The sequence below is a fragment of the Ascaphus truei genome, chromosome 6 (assembly GCF_040206685.1).
Source record: "Ascaphus truei isolate aAscTru1 chromosome 6, aAscTru1.hap1, whole genome shotgun sequence".
Taxonomy (NCBI): Eukaryota; Metazoa; Chordata; class Amphibia; order Anura; family Ascaphidae; genus Ascaphus; species Ascaphus truei.
In genome coordinates this window covers 50905891-50926497 of record NC_134488.1, presented here as the reverse complement: position 1 = coordinate 50926497, position 20607 = coordinate 50905891, and the positions used below count along the sequence as shown (strand labels likewise).

General features: G+C 50.4%; 1 protein-coding gene across 12 annotated transcripts in view; it reads right to left on the bottom strand.

The window, feature by feature from the left end:
* The window catches only part of CADM1 (cell adhesion molecule 1), a 266840-nt gene that overhangs the window by 142845 nt on the left and 103388 nt on the right, over positions 1 to 20607 (bottom strand). For 9 of the 12 annotated variants that reach the window (XM_075604260.1, XM_075604267.1, XM_075604261.1 and 6 more), the window contains 4 exons: positions 9104 to 9175; positions 2675 to 2818; positions 1859 to 2011; positions 741 to 878 (listed from right to left, as the gene is read on the bottom strand). In XM_075604260.1, the coding sequence (XP_075460375.1) occupies positions 741 to 878; positions 1859 to 2011; positions 2675 to 2818; positions 9104 to 9175 (507 nt within the window). Of the gene's footprint in view, positions 1 to 740; positions 879 to 1858; positions 2012 to 2674; positions 2819 to 9103; positions 9176 to 10310; positions 10397 to 20607 lie in introns of all 12 variants that reach the window. The other 3 variants (XM_075604263.1, XM_075604269.1, XM_075604262.1) reach the window with 2 other exon arrangements.

Here is a 20607-nt window from a genome sequence, read left to right as displayed (position 1 = left end):
ACCCACCGCCCAGTGTCACACTCACCATTGTTAAACTCACCCACACACCCCCATCCAAGTGTCACCCACCCCCATCCAAGTGTCACACACCCACTCACCCCACTCCGTGTCATACTCACCCTAATCCCAGTGTCAAACTCGCCTCAATGTCACACTCACCCACTTCCCAGTGAAACACTCAACCACTTCCCAGTGAAACACTCAACCACTTCCCAGTTTCACTCAACCACTTCCCAGTGTCACACTCAACCACTTCCCAGTGTCACACTCAACCACTTCCCAGTGTCACACTCAACCACTTCCCAGTGTCACACTCAACCACTTCCCAGTGTCACACTCAACCACTTCCCAGTGTCACACTCAACCACTTCCCAGTGTCACACTCAACCACTTCCAAGTGTCACACTCACCCACTCACCCACTCCCCCCATCCAAGTGTCACACACCCATTCACCACCTCCCAGTGTAACACTCACCCACTCACCCCACTCCCAATGTCACCCTCACCCACTCCATGTCCCTCTCACTCCACTCCCAGTGTCAGCCTCGCCTACTTACCCCCCCTCAGTGTCACACTCACCCCCTTGTGTCACACTACCCCTCCCGGTTTCTACCCAACCTGGTCACACTCACCACACTCCGTGTCACACACTTACTCACCCTCTCCCAGTGTCACACTCACCCCCTCCCTGTGTCACACTCCCCCTCCAGCTTTCTCCCCCACTCAGTGTCACACTCACCCTCCAGCTCTCTGCTCCCCTTGAACCAGCGTATTGTTGCAGCAGGTTTGCTGGCCATGGCTGTGCAGTTCATCTCCACGTCCTCCCCCTCCACATACGTATCCTTCTGCACATCAATCACCAGGTTGTGCGGGGGGACTAAAACAAGAACAGAGTGAGGGGGGAGCGCAGGCGGTGAGGGGGGATGTGAGGGGGGCACAGGGAGCAGGGTGAGGAGGCACAGGGTGCAGAGTGGGGGGCACAGGGTGATAGGGGCACAGGGTGAGTGGGGGAACAGGGAGCAGGGTGAGTGGGGGAACAGGGAGCAGAGTGAGTGGGGGAACAGGCAGCAGTGTGAGTGGGGGAACAGGGAGCAGGGTGAGTGGGGGAGCAGGGTAGTGGGGGAACAGGGAGCAGGGTGAGTGGGGGCACAGGGAGCAGGGCGAGTGGGGGCACAGGGAGCAGGGTGAGTGGGGGAAAAGGGAGCAGGGTGAGTGGGGGCACAGGGAGCAGGGCGAGTGGGGGAAAAGGGATCAGGGTGAGTGGGGGCACAGGGAGCAGGGTGAGTGGGGGCACAGGGAGCAGGGTGAGTGGGGGCACAGGGAGCAGAGTGAATGGGGGCAAAGGGAGCGGAGTGGGGGCACAGGGAGCGGGGTGGTTCATTGGGGGGCAAAAGGAGCAGGGGGGGAGGGGGCAAAAGGAGCAGGGGGGAAGGGAGCAAAGTGGGGCCGCGGAGATCAGGGGGCTCCTGAGGTATCACGGGAGCGATGATGTATCGGGGGAGCGTAGAGATCGGGGGGGAGCGTAGAGATCGGGGGGGAGCGTAGAGATCGGGGGGGAGCGTAGAGATCGGGGGGAGCATAGAGATCAGGGGGGGAGCGTAGAGATCAGGGGGGGAGCGTAGAGATCAGGGGGGGGAGCGTAGAGATCAGGGGGGGGAGCGTAGAGATCAGGGGGGGAGCGTAGAGATCAGGGGGGGGAGCGTAGAGATCAGGGGGGGGAGCGTAGAGATCAGGGGGGGGAGCGTAGAGATCAGGGGGGGAGCGTAGAGATCAGGGGGGTGCTGAAGTATCGGGGGAGCGAAGAGATCAATGAGGGGGAAGGGGAATGCTTAGGTATCAGGGCTCCTCACGCCTCACCAAGCACTGTGATGGTTATGAACGCATCCTGCGGTGGATCAGTGTAGAGCTGACATAAATATCTTCCCTCGTCATAGATAGAAACATTGGACAGAGAAACTCGCAGCTCGTTACTGGAGAAGTTCACTAGTTGGAAGCGGCTGTCCTTCAGTGCTGGGGTAAGGAACAGAGTAGTAATGAGTATCACAGAGTAATATTACCGGTAACATACTGTCTGTAATACAGGAGAGTAATAGGAGTAACACGGACCAGCAGCCTCGGCCACCGTCCCCCCAACCATCCCCTCCCACCCGGCCACCGTCCCCTCCCACCCGGCCACCGTCCCCTCCCACCCGGCCACCGTCCCCTCCCACCCGGCCACCGCCCCCTCCCACCCGGCCACCGTACCCTCCCACCCGGCCACCGTCCCCTCCCACCCAGCCACCGTCCCCTCGCACCCAGCCACCGTCCCCACCCACCCAGCCACCGTCCCCTCCCACCCGGCCACCGTCCCCTCCCACCCGGCCACCGCCCCCTACCACCCGGCCACCGCCCCCTCCCACCCGGCCATCGTCCCCTCCCACCCGGCCACCGTCCCCTCCCACCCAGCCACCAGCCCCTCGCACCCAGCAACCGTCCCCTCCCACCCAGCCAAGGGCCACCGTCCCCCCTCCATCCAACGGCCTCCATCCCCCTCCACACCCATCGGCCGCGTACCCCCCCACCCCTTGGCCACCGTCCGCTCCCACCGTCCCCTCCACCGCCGTCCCCCCCACCCGCCGTCGCCCCCTCCCACCCCCGGCCTCTGTCGTCGTCCCCCTCGCCCGCCGCACTCACGTCGGAAGTCTCGGAAGAAGATTGTTTGGCCGTTAGGGTTGAGCAGCTGGATCACAGAGTCATCGTTATTCTTCACCCGGCAGCTAATGGTGGCCACCTCGCCCTCTACCACCGTCACATCCTCCGTTAGCAAGTTCTGGATCACTGCGGAGAGAGAGGAGTGTTTAATACACACACCCTGCTCTGCGTATATATCACACAGATACACGTGTAAACGAGCAGTTTAATCAGGAGGAGGAGGAGGGCTCAGGACTGCAGCGGGACCCTGAGATAAACAGGTCAATAGGATGGGCGTCACACAAAGCGGGACCTGCTCCGGCAGGAAGGACCCCGATTCCAAGCAGGGCAGCAGTGGCCATGTCCTTATGTGCACACAGCTAGCCACTGTCCCTGTGTAACACACGAGAGAAAGTCTGCACTATGAGGGACGCTCTGAAGGGAACATCTTTCCCCATGGGCCGCTAACAATGTGCATATTTATTAATATGTACTGATAGGCTGACAAAAAACGAAATGAAAGGAACCGCCACAGAATAACGAGCCGGGTATAAACGTAACGACTGCATAATTAGCAGGAGACGGCACAGAATAACGAGCCGGGTATAAATGTAACGATTACATAATTAGCCGGAGACGACACAGAATAACGAGCCGGGTATAAACATAACGACTGCATAATTAGCCGGAGACGGCACAGAATAACGAGCCGGGTATAAATGTAACGATTGCATAATTAGCCGGAGACGGCACAGAATAACGAACCGGGTATAAATGTAACGATTGCATAATTAGCAGGAGACGGCACAGAATAACGAGCCGGGTATAAATGTAACGATTGCATAATTAGCAGGAGACGGCACAGAATAACGAGCCGGGTATAAATGTAACGATTGCATAATTAGCCGGAGACAGCACAGAATAATGAGCCGGGTATAAATGTAACGATTGCATAATTAGCAGGAGACGGCACAGAATAACGAACCGGGTATAAATGTAACAATTGCATAATTAGCCGGAGACGGCACAGAATAACGAGCCGGGTATAAATGTAACGATTGCATAATTAGCCGGAGACGCACAGAATAACGAGCCGGGTATAAACGTAACGATTGCATAATTAGCAGGAGACGGCACAGAATAACGAGCCGGGTATAAATGTAACGATTGCATAATTAGCAGGAGACGGCACAGAATAACGAGCCGGGTATAAACGTAACGATTGCATAATTAGCAGGAGACGGCACAGAATAACGAGCCGGGTATAAATGTAACGACTGCATAATTAGCCGGAGAAGGCACAGAATAACGAGCCGGGTATAAACGTAACGATTGCATAATTAGCAGGAGACGGCACAGAATAACGAGCCGGGTATAAATGTAACGATTGCATAATTAGCAGGAGACGGCACAGCATAACGAGCCGGGTATAAACATAACGATTACATAATTAGCCGGAGATGGCACAGAATAACGAGCTGGGTATAAACGTAACGATTGCATAATTAGCCGGAGACGACACAGCATAACGAGCCGGGTATAAATGTAACGATTGCATAATTAGCAGGAGACGGCACAGAATAACGAGCCGGGTATAAATGTAACGATTGCATAATTTATGCAACGTAACGATTGCATAATTAGCAGGAGAAGGCACAGAATAACGAGCCGGGTATAAACATAACGATTGCATAATTAGCAGGAGACGGCACAGAATAACGAGCCGGGTATAAACATAACGATTGCATAATTAGCCAGAGACGGCACAGCATAACGAGCCGGGTATAAATGAAACGATTGCATAATTAGCAGGAGACGGCACAGCATAACGAGCCGGGTATAAATGTAACGATTGCATAATTAGCAGGAGACGGCACAGAATAACGAGCCGGGTATAAATGTAACGATTGCATAATTAGCAGAAGATGCAACAGAATAACGAACCGGGTATAAATGTAACGATTGCATAATTAGCAGGAGACGGCACAGAATAACGAGCCGGGTATAAATGTAACGACTGCATAATTAGCAGGAGACGGCACAGAATAACGAGCCGGGTATAAATGTAACGATTGCATAATTAGCAGGAGACGGCACAGAATAACGAGCCGGGTATAAATGTAACGATTGCATAATTAGCAGAAGATGCAACAGAATAACGAGCCGGGTATAAACGTAACGATTGCATAATTAGCAGGAGACGGCACAGAATAACGAGCCGGGTATAAATGTAACGATTGCATAATTAGCAGGAGACGGCACAGCATAACGAGCCGGGTATAAACATAACGATTACATAATTAGCCGGAGATGGCACAGAATAACGAGCTGGGTATAAACGTAACGATTGCATAATTAGCCGGAGACGACACAGCATAACGAGCCGGGTATAAATGTAACGATTGCATAATTAGCAGGAGACGGCACAGAATAACGAGCCGGGTATAAATGTAACGATTGCATAATTTATGCAACGTAACGATTGCATAATTAGCAGGAGAAGGCACAGAATAACGAGCCGGGTATAAACATAACGATTGCATAATTAGCAGGAGACGGCACAGAATAACGAGCCGGGTATAAATGTAACGATTGCATAATTAGCAGGAGACGGCACAGAATAACGAGCCGGGTATAAATGTAACGATTACATAATTAGCCGGAGACGACACAGAATAACGAGCCGGGTATAAACATAACGACTGCATAATTAGCCGGAGACGACACAGAATAACGAGCCGGGTATAAACATAACGACTGCATAATTAGCCGGAGACGGCACAGAATAACGAGCCGGGTATAAATGTAACGATTGCATAATTAGCCGGAGACGGCACAGAATAACGAACCGGGTATAAATGTAACGATTGCATAATTAGCAGGAGACGGCACAGAATAACGAGCCGGGTATAAATGTAACGATTGCATAATTAGCAGGAGACGGCACAGAATAACGAGCCGGGTATAAATGTAACGATTGCATAATTAGCCGGAGACAGCACAGAATAATGAGCCGGGTATAAATGTAACGATTGCATAATTAGCAGGAGACGGCACAGAATAACGAGCCGGGTATAAATGTAACGATTGCATAATTAGCCGGAGACGCACAGAATAACGAGCCGGGTATAAACGTAACGATTGCATAATTAGCAGGAGACGGCACAGAATAACGAGCCGGGTATAAATGTAACGATTGCATAATTAGCAGAAGATGCAACAGAATAACGAACCGGGTATAAATGTAACGATTGCATAATTAGCAGGAGACGGCACAGAATAACGAGCCGGGTATAAATGTAACGACTGCATAATTAGCAGGAGACGGCACAGAATAACGAGCCGGGTATAAATGTAACGATTGCATAATTAGCAGGAGACGGCACAGAATAACGAGCCGGGTATAAATGTAACGATTGCATAATTAGCAGAAGATGCAACAGAATAACGAGCCGGGTATAAACGTAACGATTGCATAATTAGCAGGAGACGGCACAGAATAACGAGCCGGGTATAAACGTAACGATTGCATAATTAGCAGAAGATGCAACAGAATAACGAGCCGGGTATAAATGTAACGATTGCATAATTAGCAGGAGACGGCACAGAATAACGAGCCGGGTATAAATGTAACGATTCCATAATTAGCAGGAGACGGCACAGAATAACGAGCCGGGTATAAACGTAACGATTGCATAATTAGCAGGAGAAGGCACAGAATAACGAGCCGGGTATAAACGTAACGATTGCATAATTAGCCGGAGACGGCACAGAATAACGAGCCGGGTATAAATGTAATGATTGCATAATTAGCCAGAGACGCCACAGAATAAAGAGCCGGGTATAAATGTAACGATTGCATAATTAGCAGGAGACGGCACAGAATAGCAAGGCCGGGTATAAACGTAACGATTGCATAATTAGCCGGAGACGGCACAGAATAACGAGCCGGTTATAAACGGAACGATTGCATAATTAGCCGGAGACGCACAGAATAACGAGCCGGGTATAAACGTAACGATTGCATAATTAGCCAGAGACGACACAGAATAACGAGCCGGGTATAAACATAACGATTACATAATTAGCCGGAGATGGCACAGAATAACGAGCCGGGTATAAATGTAACGATTGCATAATTAGCAGGAGACGGCACAGAATAACGAGCCGGGTATAAATGTAACGATTACATAATTAGCCGGACACGGCACAGAATAACGAGCCGGGTATAAACGTAACGATTGCATAATTAGCCAGAGACGGCACAGCATAACGAGCCGGGTATAAACGTAACGATTGCTTAATTAGCCAGAGACGGCACAGCATAACGAGCCGGGTATAAATGAAACGATTGCATAATTAGCCGGAGACAGCACAGAATAACGAGCCGGGTATAAACGCAACGATTGCATAATTAGCCGGAGACAGCACAGAATAACGAGCCGGGTATAAACGCAACGATTGCATAATTAGCAGGAGACGGCACAGCATAACGAGCCGGGTATAAATGAAACGATTGCATAATTAGCCGGAGACCGCACAGAATAACGAGCCGGGTATAAATGTAACGATTGCATAATTAGCCGGAGACAGCACAGAATAACGAGCCGGGTATAAACGCAACAATTGCATAATTAGCAGGAGACGGCACAGCATAACGAGCCGGGTATAAATGTAACGATTGCATAATTAGCAGGAGACGACACAGAATAACGAGCCGGGTATAAATGTAACGATTGCATAATTAGCCGGAGACGGCACAGCCTAACGAGTCGGGTATAAATGTAACGATTGCATAATTAGCAGGAGACGACACAGAATAACGAGCCGGGTATAAATGTAATGATTGCATAATTAGCCGGAGACGACACAGAATAACGAGCCGGGTATAAATGTAACGATTGCATAATTAGCCGGAGACGGCACAGAATAACGAGCCGGGTATAAATGTAACGACTGCATAATTAGCAGGAGACGACACAGAATAACGAGCCGGGTATAAATGTAACGATTGCATAATTAGCAGGAGACGACACAGAATAACGAGACGGGTATAAACGTAACGATTGCATAATTAGCAGGAGACGAAACAGAATAACGAGCCGGGTATAAATGTAACGATTGCATAATTAGCAGGAGACGACACAGAATAACGAGCCGGGTATAAACGTAACGATTGCATAATTAGCAGGAGACGGCACAGAATAACGAGCCGGGTATAAATGTAACGACTGCATAATTAGTCGGAGACGCCGTGTCTCTGAGATGTCAGTGTGTTTCTGAGGTCTGCGTCTCCCGGACATATCATCATCTTAGGGTCTGATGGGAATGTTTCAAATGTTGCTACCAGTAATGAGGCCCACCTAGCAGTGAAAGGGTTAAAAGGGTAAAAACCAGCCGAGAATCAAATAAAAGAACTAAGAAAACTAATAGACTGCAAACAGCTCAAATACTCTGTAGTACAATTATTGGAGTGCTCTATACAATTATAGCTCCTGCACCATCGAACAGATTTTATCCAACAATCTTCCTCTATACTGCACAGACATCGTTCATTATAAAAACAATTACAGGACAAATGCGGAGACCTAGCATGGTAGACCAAGCAAGGGTTGCGGAGGTTACTGCTCCACTGCGCTCCACTCACACCGATTTCCAGGCTGTGTAGCTCATGCAGCTGATGTACAACTGTGTAATACCGAGGGTCCGGAAGACATCGCTGAATGCTTGTGTTACACCCAGAATGTACACAGGACATCAGGAAAATGCTAAGCTGAAGTCACACCGTAACCCTGCAGAGACCATTAAAATACGCTCCTGTCCCTGTACACACCATATGGAAGCTACCCCCCTGATTCAAATCTCCCCAGCTGTCTGTCATGTGCTACTGCACACAGCTATGCAGAGTATGACCACACTACAATGAGGAAGGAGATGGCTACCTCAGAACCTGACTTGCTGGAGACTGTGTACGTTACAACCAGACACCAACATGGTAGATTTGACAAGCGTGGGAAGCGGGTTTACAACCTGAACTTTCTGAAGTCAAATTCATGGTCCTATATCTTAAGGCTGCGCTTATAGTGCCGGCGACGGCGACGTCAGGCTACGGTCGCTGGAAAAATCAAATAGAGATGACTTCCAGCGACTGCGACCAAGCCGTCGCGTCGTTGCATCGCGCTTACTATAAGCGCACGCAACGGCGGCAATGGATTTGTTTTGACGCGACGTCGCTGTCACTATAAGCGCAGACTTAGGCTCAGTCTCAACTAGGACCTAAGTGACCTAATGACAGTGACATGTTCAATACGTTAAGGGGTCTGGTCCACATAGGACTAAAGTGACCTTATGAGTGACAGTGACACTAATGTGAGTGCCCGGGTCCCAGTGACAAAGAAACAACACATACAACACACATACAGTGTCACATACCAGAGCCGTGCAGCGGTTCAAAGAACGTGTCAGGAAAGTTTTCGGAGGACCCCTGCAGACTGTAACTTCCCCCTGGCAGAGACGAGACACAGATACTGTAAAACCTAGTGCCTACACTCAGAGACGTCCTGAGAGTAACATGGTGCAGTGTGGAACAGGTCAGAGCACATCTACTCACACCTATGTGTTACAAACATGGCCTCTCTCTTCCTGAGAACAGTCCTGTGTGCCCATAATTTGAAACAATGTTTAGTGATCCTCCGGAATAAAGCCAGAACCGGTTCTGCTTCCGCTCCGCTCCGCTCACTGAAAGCTTTTTACAGCACTGCTCAGTTATTTACTTTTGTATATTCTGCAGTAAACAGCTACACATGCCTATAATGAGATGCAATTATTCACCCTCTCTGCTGTGCACTAATATCCCTAATGCACTCACATTTATCCTACAATCTCTGCATCTTTTCCACTTAGACTGGAATTTGCAGCAGATTCTATTAGTCCAAAATAGACCAGCGGAGAGTGGACCTGAAGTTATATGAGAGAGAAGAAAGAGAGAGAGAGAGAGAGAGAGAGAGAGAGAGAGAGAGAGAGAGAGAGAGAGAGAGAGAGAGAGAGAGAGAGAGAGAGAGAGAGAGAGAGAGAGAGAGAGAGAGAGAGAGAGAGATTGAGAGTTTTCCTCTCCCCACACCTCCATCACATCGGAGATACACTGGCCCCAATAAAGCAGCGTTACATGCAACTAACAGGATTCCCCTCTGTCTGTTTGATCTGCGACTTGTATTGAAACCGGAGCAGAGAGATGCCACCCACAGCGGGCAGGATCAAATCCTATGTAGGGCTAATGGTTTCAAACTCCAAACCGGTTCTGGTTCCCTGATTGGCTGCGCTCCTTACATAGTCCTTGGTTGCTGTACTTAACATGGAACAGGGGCCACCAACCAATCAGAACACGGATCGTGACGGCGCAGCCAAGTGCAGGGGGCCAGCTTAGGCACTCTAGACTGCCCCTCGGGCAGGGAACTGTGGGCGAGTTGGTAATTGGAACTGGCCAATGGGAATCATGTCTATGGAACTGAAACCAAGCAACGGTTCCCTTTGCCAGCCTCATACCCCGTGGGGTAGGTGCCTCAGAATCCCTGGGAAACAAAGGCTTTGCACCACCAAGAACTAGTTCCCCAGACCTGAATCACAGCCCTTTCACACTCACCATTGTTCAGGTACTTAAGCCGCTCCCTGCCTTTGTCACAACCCGGCATTCCTCTGCCTGCAGCCCAGCTAAGTGAATTACTGGGTCTGCATAAAGAGAAATGCTAACAACATTAATACATTACTGGCTTGCTGACTAACTTTATGGGGAACATACTACATTCTAACATGGGGGAATAAAAGTGCTTTTTATTCATATACAATCCACGTTTCCCAATTCCTACAGTTTTCCCCCTTCCAGGTATCACACAACAATTAGCTCTTTTCTGGAAGGGGTTACACTAAACATTACATATAACGGCAAAAATGAGCCTCACAGAGGCAGCCATTACAAACGGTATTGGGGTAACCAGCCGGGCTTCACCTTTATTATGTGAGACTGGCTACCGTTACCGTCACAATGATGTCTAATGTTTTATTTTTAATGGGCAAATGTGCTATTATCAAGATATGGATAATAGGCCTTTTGCCCATTACAGTGTGCGTTTGGGGGGGATGGGGGGGAGGGTGAAGGGGGTTGGGGAAAGATGAGGAGGTTGTAGGGTGGCCATTGCTTGCCAATGTGGCTGTTACCCATTGAGGGCATAGACGACCACAGTGACAATCAATGAATGATATTGCTAGAGTTTTGATTTATAGTAATGTGTTTTTTATAGTAATGTATTTTATTATATTGCACTGTAATGATTATTTGAATGGGCAAAATCGCTATTAACCATCTGTGGCTAATAGCACTTTTGCCCATTCCTGTGTGATGTTGGCGGTAGAGGGGTGGGTGAAGGTGGTAGTTGCCCCAGGGAGGGTGTTTAGGCTTTGCAAGAGCGTTTAATCCCTTCATTACCGTAGCGTTTATAACAGCTAAGGTAAGGGAGGGGTTAATCCATCCAGGGAGGCCTGAACACCCACCCTGGGGCAACTATGAAGGTGGCATTTGGCCAGTGGTGGTGTTTAGGCCTACTGGGTGGGTAGCAGGAGTGGTTAACCCCTTCATTACCTTAGTGGTAGTAACTGCTAAGGTAATGAAGGGGTTAACTTCTCCCACAACCCTCCCTGTATGCCTAACCACCCACCCTGGGGCAACTACAACCTTCACCCATCCCCTCTACCACCAACAAACCGGGCGCTGGTATTTAACCCCTTCATTATCTCAGCTGGCTGTAAATGAATTTGTATTACATAGGATTGAAGTAGGGGGTCCCCGAAGTTGATATTAATGTGGGTCAGCTCCGGGGACCCCCAGCTTCAATCCGATGCAGTAACAATACATTTTTCTCCTTCATATGCACATCACAGATCCCTTCAGGTGACGAAATCTGTGAGTTGCAGCTGCAATGGGAATCTCGGAGCTTCCTGACTAGCTTGATTTATTAAAATAGCTATACATGCAAACTCGCTACAAAAGTGCTCAAAACTGATACATCACGTATTGGAGCTACCTGAATAAGCTCCTTGGAGTGAAAATGTAGAAAAGATGACATAACTGTCAGATCATTTATAAATAACATGCCCTCCCCCACCTCCCATTCTCTCCCATCCATCCCTCACTTTCTCCCCACACCCCATCCCTCTCATTCTCTCCCCTCATCCCTCTCCTTTTCTCTCTCCCCCATCCCTCTCCTTCTCTCCCCCCATCCCTTTAATTTTCTCTACCCCCCATCCCTCTCCTTCTTTCCCCCCCCCCCCCCCCCCCCTTTTCATTTTATCTCCTCCATCCCTCTCATTTTCTCTCCTGGGAGACAGGCTGCATAAGGTGAGAGGGAGGGGAAGGGTTAAATCACGAGAGGCATGAAACAGACATGAGAGGAAAGAATACAGAAAAGAAGAGACACAAAGAGAAAATGAAGTACAAGTGAGAAATACATACACTGTAAGAGGGAAAAGAAAGACATGAGGGGGAGAGAGAGACATGAGGGAAACAAAAAGAGGGGGAGAGAGACATGAGGGGAGAAGAGACACAAGGGGGAGAAAAGAGAGAGACATGAGGGGGAGAAAAGAGAGAGACATTAGGGGGAGAAAAGAGAGAGACATGAGGGGGAGAAAAGAGAGAGACTTGAGGGGGGGGAATAGAGAGACATGAGGGGGAGTGTGACAGGGTGAAGTGAGGTACTGATAATTATGCCTGTGAAACATACATCTGAGTCCTTCATCCAGCACTCAGAAGGTTAACCCAGTAAGAATACTTGGGCAATCAGGAAGTAAGCTGAGACAGCTGACAACCAGCTTGATAAGGAGGCTACTGCTTGTAGTAGGTGGCTGACTCAGACTACAGAGCTGTCCTGTGCAAGCGCCTATCCAGAAGGATTTTCTAAACTCTCTCTAGGGACAGAGATTCCCAACCAAAGATACAGTAAGGACTTTAATATTGTTCCATAACTATTGTGGTATATGTTTAGGAGTTTTCTTTTGCCTTAAAGGGACAGTGTGCCAAATGTTTGTGTTGTGGAGAAAAAAATCCACTCAACATTTGGTTTACCCATAAAATGCACGTGTGGACTATAGTCTGACCTTCCCTATAGGCCGTCCTGCCACAGGGAGAAAAGAGACAGACATGAGGAGGAGAATTGAGAGATACATGAGGGGGGAAGAGAGACAGACATGAGTGTGAGAAAAGAGAGAGAAAGAGACATGACGGGGAGAAAAGAGAGATATGAGGGGAGAAAAGAGACATGAGGGGGAGAAAAGAGAGACATGAGGGGGAGAAAAGAGAGGGACACGAGGGGGAGAAGAGAGACATGAGGGGGAGAAAAGAGACATGAGGGGGAGAAAAGAGACATGAGGGGGAGAAAAGAGACAGAGACATGAGGTGGAGAAAAAGAGAGAGACATTAGGGGAAGAGAGCTGATAATGATGGGGGAGAGAGCTGATGATTAGGGGAAGAGCTGATGATGAGGAGGACGGATGATGAGAGGATGGGGGAAGGGAGAAAAACATTGGCGTCAGTATTATTTTATATTACTATGCTGATTTATTTAAAGTGTATGGTGAATTTTACACAACTTTGGAGAAAAAAGCCCAATAGTATTTGAGAAAAAAAAGCTATTGAATCTCATTGTGGATGGGTGCAGAGAGGTTCCCACCCCCTACTTTACCCACTGGCGGATTTCCCATTACTCCCAGGCCTAGTGCGGCAAAAATGTCCGCCTCATATACATTTGCCGCGCTCTCGGACCTAATCAATCACATCATTGACGTGTTTGCTGAGCAACAAGTGCGGAAACTGAACTGACTTAAAAATAAATGGTGAGTACATGAGTAATCTATATTTTATATTGAACCTATATTTATATATATGTGCGGTATATTTAATTTTGAATCTATGGAATACGTTCACTTATAATGGGGCCCTGAAAAGATGGTTGCCCGCGCATGTCTAGCTACGCCAAAGCTCAGAGTATCCCTACGTGTATGATTTATATTACAGTTCCACTTCCTTTATAATGAAAAGGGCAATTATGTCCCATTATTTATATTGCATTTATAACAAACATGTTTTGATATATTGATACAATTGTTGCAGTTTGTTACATATTCGTGATTTTATTTGCTCAGTCACAGTGCCAGTACTTTTTCCCAGTCCCTTTGGTCTCTGGGGAGAGGTATTTAATGCTTTCATTTGGTGGAGCTAGATTCCTAATTCCCCATCTTGGAATAAAGTTGCCCTCTAACTCCGCAATGATTTCTAATTTCCAGTCATTATTTATTATTATTATTGTTTGTTTGTTTTGCAGGTGGTTTTTTTTTTTCTTCTTCCAAACACAATGAGTGTTTTACCAGAGGAAGAGTTTGCGCCATAATAGCCGTACTCCCCCGGCCTCACCCCTCCTCCCTTTATTCTGCATCACTCGTCTTGTATTATACAGAGACATGTTGAGGGGCTGTGACACGTGGCACAGTTACACGTGGCACAGTGACACAGGGGTTTCACCTCTATCACACAGACTGATTGCTGCGCTGATGGCTTTTCCAAAGCTCCGGCTGGATTAAACTGTGTGCCATGGCTCCCGCAAAGTGGGTCAGAGCCGGCGACGCTGCGGGGATACGGGACATGATTACAAATTAAAGAGGAGCAGCGAGTCCTGGGACCCACGAGGTGGGTTCGTTAGGGAGAAAGCAAGCGGGTAAATACATAAATAAAGAGTAGGATTACAGTTACATATAGTGTGTGTGACTATATATATATATATATATATATATATAGGCACACACACACACACACACACACACACGTGTATATATCTGTGTGTGTATCTATACTGTATATTGATATATATACACACATACATATGTAGAGGGAGGGGGGAGAGGGCGTGTAACAAAAGTGTGGGTGTCTTAGGGAGACACCTAGAGGTGCGTTGCTTTCACAGAGACAGAGCAGTAGGTGCACTGTATGTCATCCCAGCACAGGGGTAGAGAGGGGGGGGGGGGGGGTGTGAGGAATTCCAATCTGTTTAGGACTGAGGTTGGAAAAGCAGAAACGCAGAGATATGGGGACGAGACCACTGCACAGAAAGACGGACACATTGTAATCTCCCTTCAGGTTTCCATGGAAACACAGGAATCCTGCATCACGGGGCACAGTGTTTACTCTGTATATACACGGGAGGGAGAAACCGCCAACATCCCAGGATTATGCGCCAGAGAGGGAGCGGGGGGGGGGTCTAACCCTACACATACACAGTATAAAGTCCTTCAGTAACGTCACTGTCTTTGAAGTGGGTGAGTCCAGAATACCTGTCTCAGCTTCTTGTACGTTAGCTTGTAAGAAACACAGTAAATGAGATATATATAGATATATATATATATATATATATATATACAGGCAGTCCTCGGTTATCCGACACAATGCGTTACTCAAAATGGCGTCGGATAGCGAAATGTCGTAAAGCGAAACACGTTTTCCCATAGGAACACTGTTTAAATGAAAGTTTCCGTTCCTGAAGACATTTTTAACACTAAAATACATCAAATATTTTATGCAGCACACACATAAATTATATCATGTATATACTGTATTATATACAAGCTGAGAGACCCGGCGTTGCCCGGGATGTAAATGCGTAATAGGTAGTATTATTTATAAATGGTGGAACAATAGGTGACTGTTTGTTGGAAAGGTTGGATAATAATGTTGAAAAGAAAGATGGAAGAAAATGTAATACGATGTTGTATAAAAATGGTTTATTGTAAACACACCACAGTACAATGTATATTTTGGTGACATAAGTGATGTGAAAATGTGAGGCGTGTGTCCTGCTAGGGTGTGAGCGTGTGTGAGGCGGCGGGTGGGTGTTCAGTACGGGTGGCGCATGGGTAGTGAGTGCTGGCTGTGGGTGGGGGTCCTGCTAGGGTGTGAGGCGGCGGGTGTGTGGCGAGTGCGGGTGACAGCTGGTCAGTGATATTGTTGCGTAGGGGCAGGATGCGGCAGGTGTGTGTCGAGTGTGTGGGGGTGGGCGAAAGGCAGAGGCGGGAGGGCGGACGAAAGGCGTTGAAGGAGGGGAGGTGAGGTCGGAGGGGTGGTGGGGGGTGGTAAGGGGAGGTGAAGGGGGGCGGAGGGGAGGTGAGGATGGGTGGTGAGTGGGGGGTGGTGAGGGGAGGTGAAGGGGGGACGGAGGGGAGGTGAGGGGAGGTGAAGGGGGGTGACGGGAGGTGGAGGGGGTTGCTGGGAGGTGAAGGGAGGGGGGGGGTGACAGGAGGTGAAGGGAGGGGGGGGGGCTGACAGGAGGCGAAGGGGGGGGTGGTGACAGGAGGTGAAGGGAGGAAGGGAAGGGGGAGGTGGAGGAGAGGAAGGGGGAAGAGGGGAAGGGGGGAGGAGAAGGGGGGAGGTGGGGGAAAGGGTGAAGGGGGGGAGGTAAGGGTGAAGGGGGAAAGGGGGTAAAGGTGGGGGAGGGGAAAAGGGGGAGGAGGGAAAGGGGGGAAAGAGGGGGGAAGGGGGGAAAGAGGGGTGGAGGGGGGGAAGAGGGGAGAGGGGGGATGGGGAAAGGGGGAGGTGGAGGGGGGGAGGTGGAGGAGGGGAGGAGGGTAAGGGGGAGGTGAGGAGGGTAAGGGGGGAGGTGAGGAGGGGAAGGGGGAGGTGGAGGAGGGGAAGGGGGGGGGAGGTGGAGGAGGGGGGAGGTGGAGGAGAGGAAGGGGGAGATGGAGGAGGGGAAGGGGGGAGATGGAGGAGGGGAAGGGGGGAGGTGGTGGGAAGAGGGGGGAGGTGGTGGGAAGGGGGGAAGAGGGGGGAGGTGGTGGGAAGGGGGGAGGTGGTGGGAAGGGGGGAGGAGGGAAGGGGGGGAGGTGGTGGGAAGGGGGGGAGGAGGTGGTGGGAAGGGGGAGGAGGTGGTGGGAAGGGGGGGAGGTGGGAAGGGGGGGAGGTGGTGGGAAGGGGGGGAGGTGGGAAGGGGGGGGGGCGGCGGTGGAAAGGGGGGGGGCGGTGGAAAGGGGGGGGAGGTGGTGGGAAGAGGGGGGAGGTGGTGGGAAGGTGGGAAGGGGGGGGAAGGTGGTGGGAAGGGGGGGGAGGTGGTGGGAAGAGGGGGGAGGTGGTGGGAAGGTGGGAAGGGGGGGGAAGGTGGTGGGAAGGGGGGGGAGGTGGTGGGAAGGGGGGGAGGTGGTGGGAAGGGGGGGAGGTGGTGGGAAGGTGGGAAGGGGGGGGCGGCGGTGGAAAGGGGGGGGGGCGGTGGAAAGGGGGGGGAGGTGGTGGGAAGAGGGGGGAGGTGGTGGGAAGGTGGGAAGGGGGGGAGGTGGTGGGAAGGTGGGAAGGTGGTGGGAGGTTGTAAGGGAGAGTGAAGGGGGGTGAAGGTGGGGTGGAGGGGAGGTGAAGGGGGGGGGTGGAGGGGAGGTGAAGGGGGGGGGTGGAGGGGAGGTGAAGGGGGGTGGGGTGGAGGGGAGGTTAAGGGGGGGGTGGAGGGGAGGTTAAGGGGGGGGTGGAGGGGAGGTTAAGGGGGGGGGTGTAGAGGAGGTGAAGTGTATGTGGAAGGGAGGGGAAGTGTAGTGAGGGGTGGGTGAGGGGAGGGTGAGGGGAGGTGGAGGGGGGGTGGAGGGGATGTGGAAGGGAGGGGAAGTGTAGTGAGGGGTGGGTGAGGGGAGGTGAAGGCCGCTCACTCACCCGTCCGGAAGCTCCCACGTGGATCTGAGGCGGGAGGCAGCGTGTTGTGGCCGCTCCCCCGCTGACTGTAGCGGCGCCGGGGGGGTGGAGGGGAAGTGAGTGAGGGGAGGTGATCACTCCGCTCCCCCGCTGACTGTAGCGGCGCCGGGGGGGGGGGTGGAGGGGAAGTGAGTGAGGGGAGGTGATCACTCCGCTCCCCAGCTGAGTGTAGCGGCGCCGGGAGGGGGTGGAGGGGAAGTGAGTGAGGGGAGGTGATCACTCCGCTCCCCCGCTGAGTGTAGCGGCGCCGGGGGGGGGTGGGGGGGAAGTGAGTGAGGGGAGGTGATCACTCCGCTCCCCCGCTGAGTGTAGCGGCGCCGGGGGGGGTGGAGGGGAAGTGAGTGAGGGGAGGTGATCACTCCGCTCCCCCGCTGAGTGTAGCGGCGCCGGGGGGGGTGGAGGGGAAGTGAGTGAGGGGAGGTGATCACTCCGCTCCCCCGCTGACTGTAGCGGCGCCGGGAGGGGGTGGAGGGGAAGTGAGTGAGGGGAGGTGATCACTCCGCTCCCCCGCTGAGTGTAGCGGCGCCGGGGGGGGTGGAGGGGAAGTGAGTGAGGGGAGGTGATCACTCCGCTCCCCCGCTGACTGTAGCGGCGCCGGGAGGGGGTGGAGGGGAAGTGAGTGAGGGGAGGTGATCACTCCGCTCCCCCGCTGAGTGTAGCGGCGCCGGGGGGGGTGGAGGGGAAGTGAGTGAGGGGAGATGATCACTCCGCTCCCCCGCTGAGTGTAGCGGCGCCGGGGGGGGGTGGAGGGGAAGTGAGTGAGGGGAGGTGAAGGGGGGTGAGGGGACGTGAAGACCGCTCACTCACCCGTCCGGCAGCTCCCACGTGGAGGGGGGGGGGTGAAAGCGCGGGAAACAGGAAGAGGCGGAGCCTCCGGGACCGGTGGTGGGTGGGTGTGTGTGTGTGTGTGTGTGTGTGTGTGTGTGTGTGTGTGTGTGTGTGTGGTGGTGATGTGTGTGTGTGTTTTTTTTGGCGATTGGCGAAACGCGTAGAGTGGTACCCTCCTATTGGAAGAGAGAAGCAGGGATGTAGATTGTAGACCCTCCACCGGAAGTGACATATCGCGACCAAACCGGAAGTGACGTATCGGAGTCCACCGGAGGGGACAGGACGGCGCGCTTCAGAGGGAGCTCAAGATATACACCGAATTGACGTCTACCACAAGGACTGGAGAAGACGATAGCCGAACACCCCAGAGGGAGCTGAGAGTGGGGAGCGTCCAACGTAGCAGTGTCCCACGCAGCACATGCACACCGGAGGTTGTGGGTGAGCCCAAAATCCACAGTCTACTCTCTTCCATCACATTATTGTGATTCATGCTTGATTTGATTGTTTTTATTGTAAGTGTTCATTTTTAAACCCTATAAAAGTTACGTTTTTTACATTATTGGTCTGCACTATGGATACTCTTTCTCCCACATATATTATGCTGTCCTGCTGAGATTTGGGGTCCACACCTTATCAAGAATCAAGAGTTCCTTTCCGCTGAGACCACTGTGTCACACTGCCCGTATTTTATCTATATCTTGTGAGTAGGCTATTCATACGAGCCAAGACACATCATTGTATTAACCCATTGAGTACCAAACGGTCTACACTTAGAAGATATTTTGTTTTATTTCCCTTCCATGCTCCCCCTGGAATACACACGAATGTGTATATAAATACACACATACACAACGTTGCAAAGCGTCGAAAGAGTATTGGATAAGCCATTTTGGCGTTGTAAAAATGAATATAGGTATGCATTGCATAGCGTTGGATAAGCCATTCGTTGTAAAGTGAAGCGTTGTAAAACGAGGACTGCCTGTATATATAGACAAAAGAGGAAAGCGTGGGGCTCCATAGCGGATTTCAGTAAAATATGGTTTAATTCAGGACAGGATAAAATCAGGCAACTCACAATGGTCGCAAGAACATGCTCATTGAGAGACAGTGGCAAGGGCCATAAAATGATGATGGAGCAGAGAACGCGAGCCGGGACCTCAGCCTCCTGGGGCGGATGACGTAGTTTCGCTTCCGAGTGTGCACACAAAAATATGTGTTAGAGAAATATGTCCAGAGAGGAGACTACTAAGCGTTAGACCCATGAAAATTCACGGGACAATAGACATATAAATGAACATAGGTGATTCCTAAACCGTTTTGTATATTGTCTGTTTATTATACAAGTTTTAATTTTGCTATTTAGCATTTGATTATTCAATGCATCAATGACTTATGTTATATTAGGTTTTCAAATAGCAATTATACAGGGTACATATATGTATATACAAGTAGTATGTTATCATTGCATTTCAGTTTTTTGCATTCGTTTTTCATTTGGATTTCATTCATTTCTTCTTGTTATGGAAGTGTATATATATGTGTCATATTTGCATACTGTTGCACTTTATATTTATTGTGATTCTTGATGCAATAATTGTGGTCTTCAGTTTTTGGAGGCGTTAGCAGTTCTCTGCATGTTTCCTTGTTTTATGTTGTACGATTAGCTTTATTTGTTTTGTCAGTCCATGCCTAGTTTTATCTGAAACTCAGGTTACTCACCAAATAACCCATGAGGGGTTAAACTCTGATGGACATCCATTAATTGATCAATCACTGTGAACTATATAAGGGCTAACAGCCCTCTTGTATTATAACCCTGATGAAGTCGCGGTTGTGAAGAGACGAAACGTGTAGGGCTATTTCTTGTTGAGTGATTGTTCTCAAGTAGCCAGTATCATTACGGAGCCAGGAGCTGTGGAACTCTGGACATGGAAACATAATTTCCGAGGGACGACTGATGGAATCGATCTAATTCATGTGCACCTGGAAGCGGAACTATCTCATCCGCCCGTCCATCCAGGAGGCTGAGGTCCCGGCTCACGTTCTCTGCTCCATCATCATTTTATGGACCTTGCCACTATCTCTCAACGAGCATGTTCTTGCGACCATTGTGAGTTGCCTGATTTTATCCTATCCTGAATTAAACCGTATTTTACTGAATTACACTATGGAGCCCCGCGCTTTCCTTTTTTGTCTTGTAGATACACGGAGGAGGAGGTTGTTCCTGCAGAGAGCTGCTTGGAATCTCCAGCGTTTTTACAAGAATTTTACCTTGGACTCCCCTTTTTCCCTTGTGGCATTTTTTGTTCCCCTTTCCTTTCCCCTCTATCCCTATTTCCCCAATCTT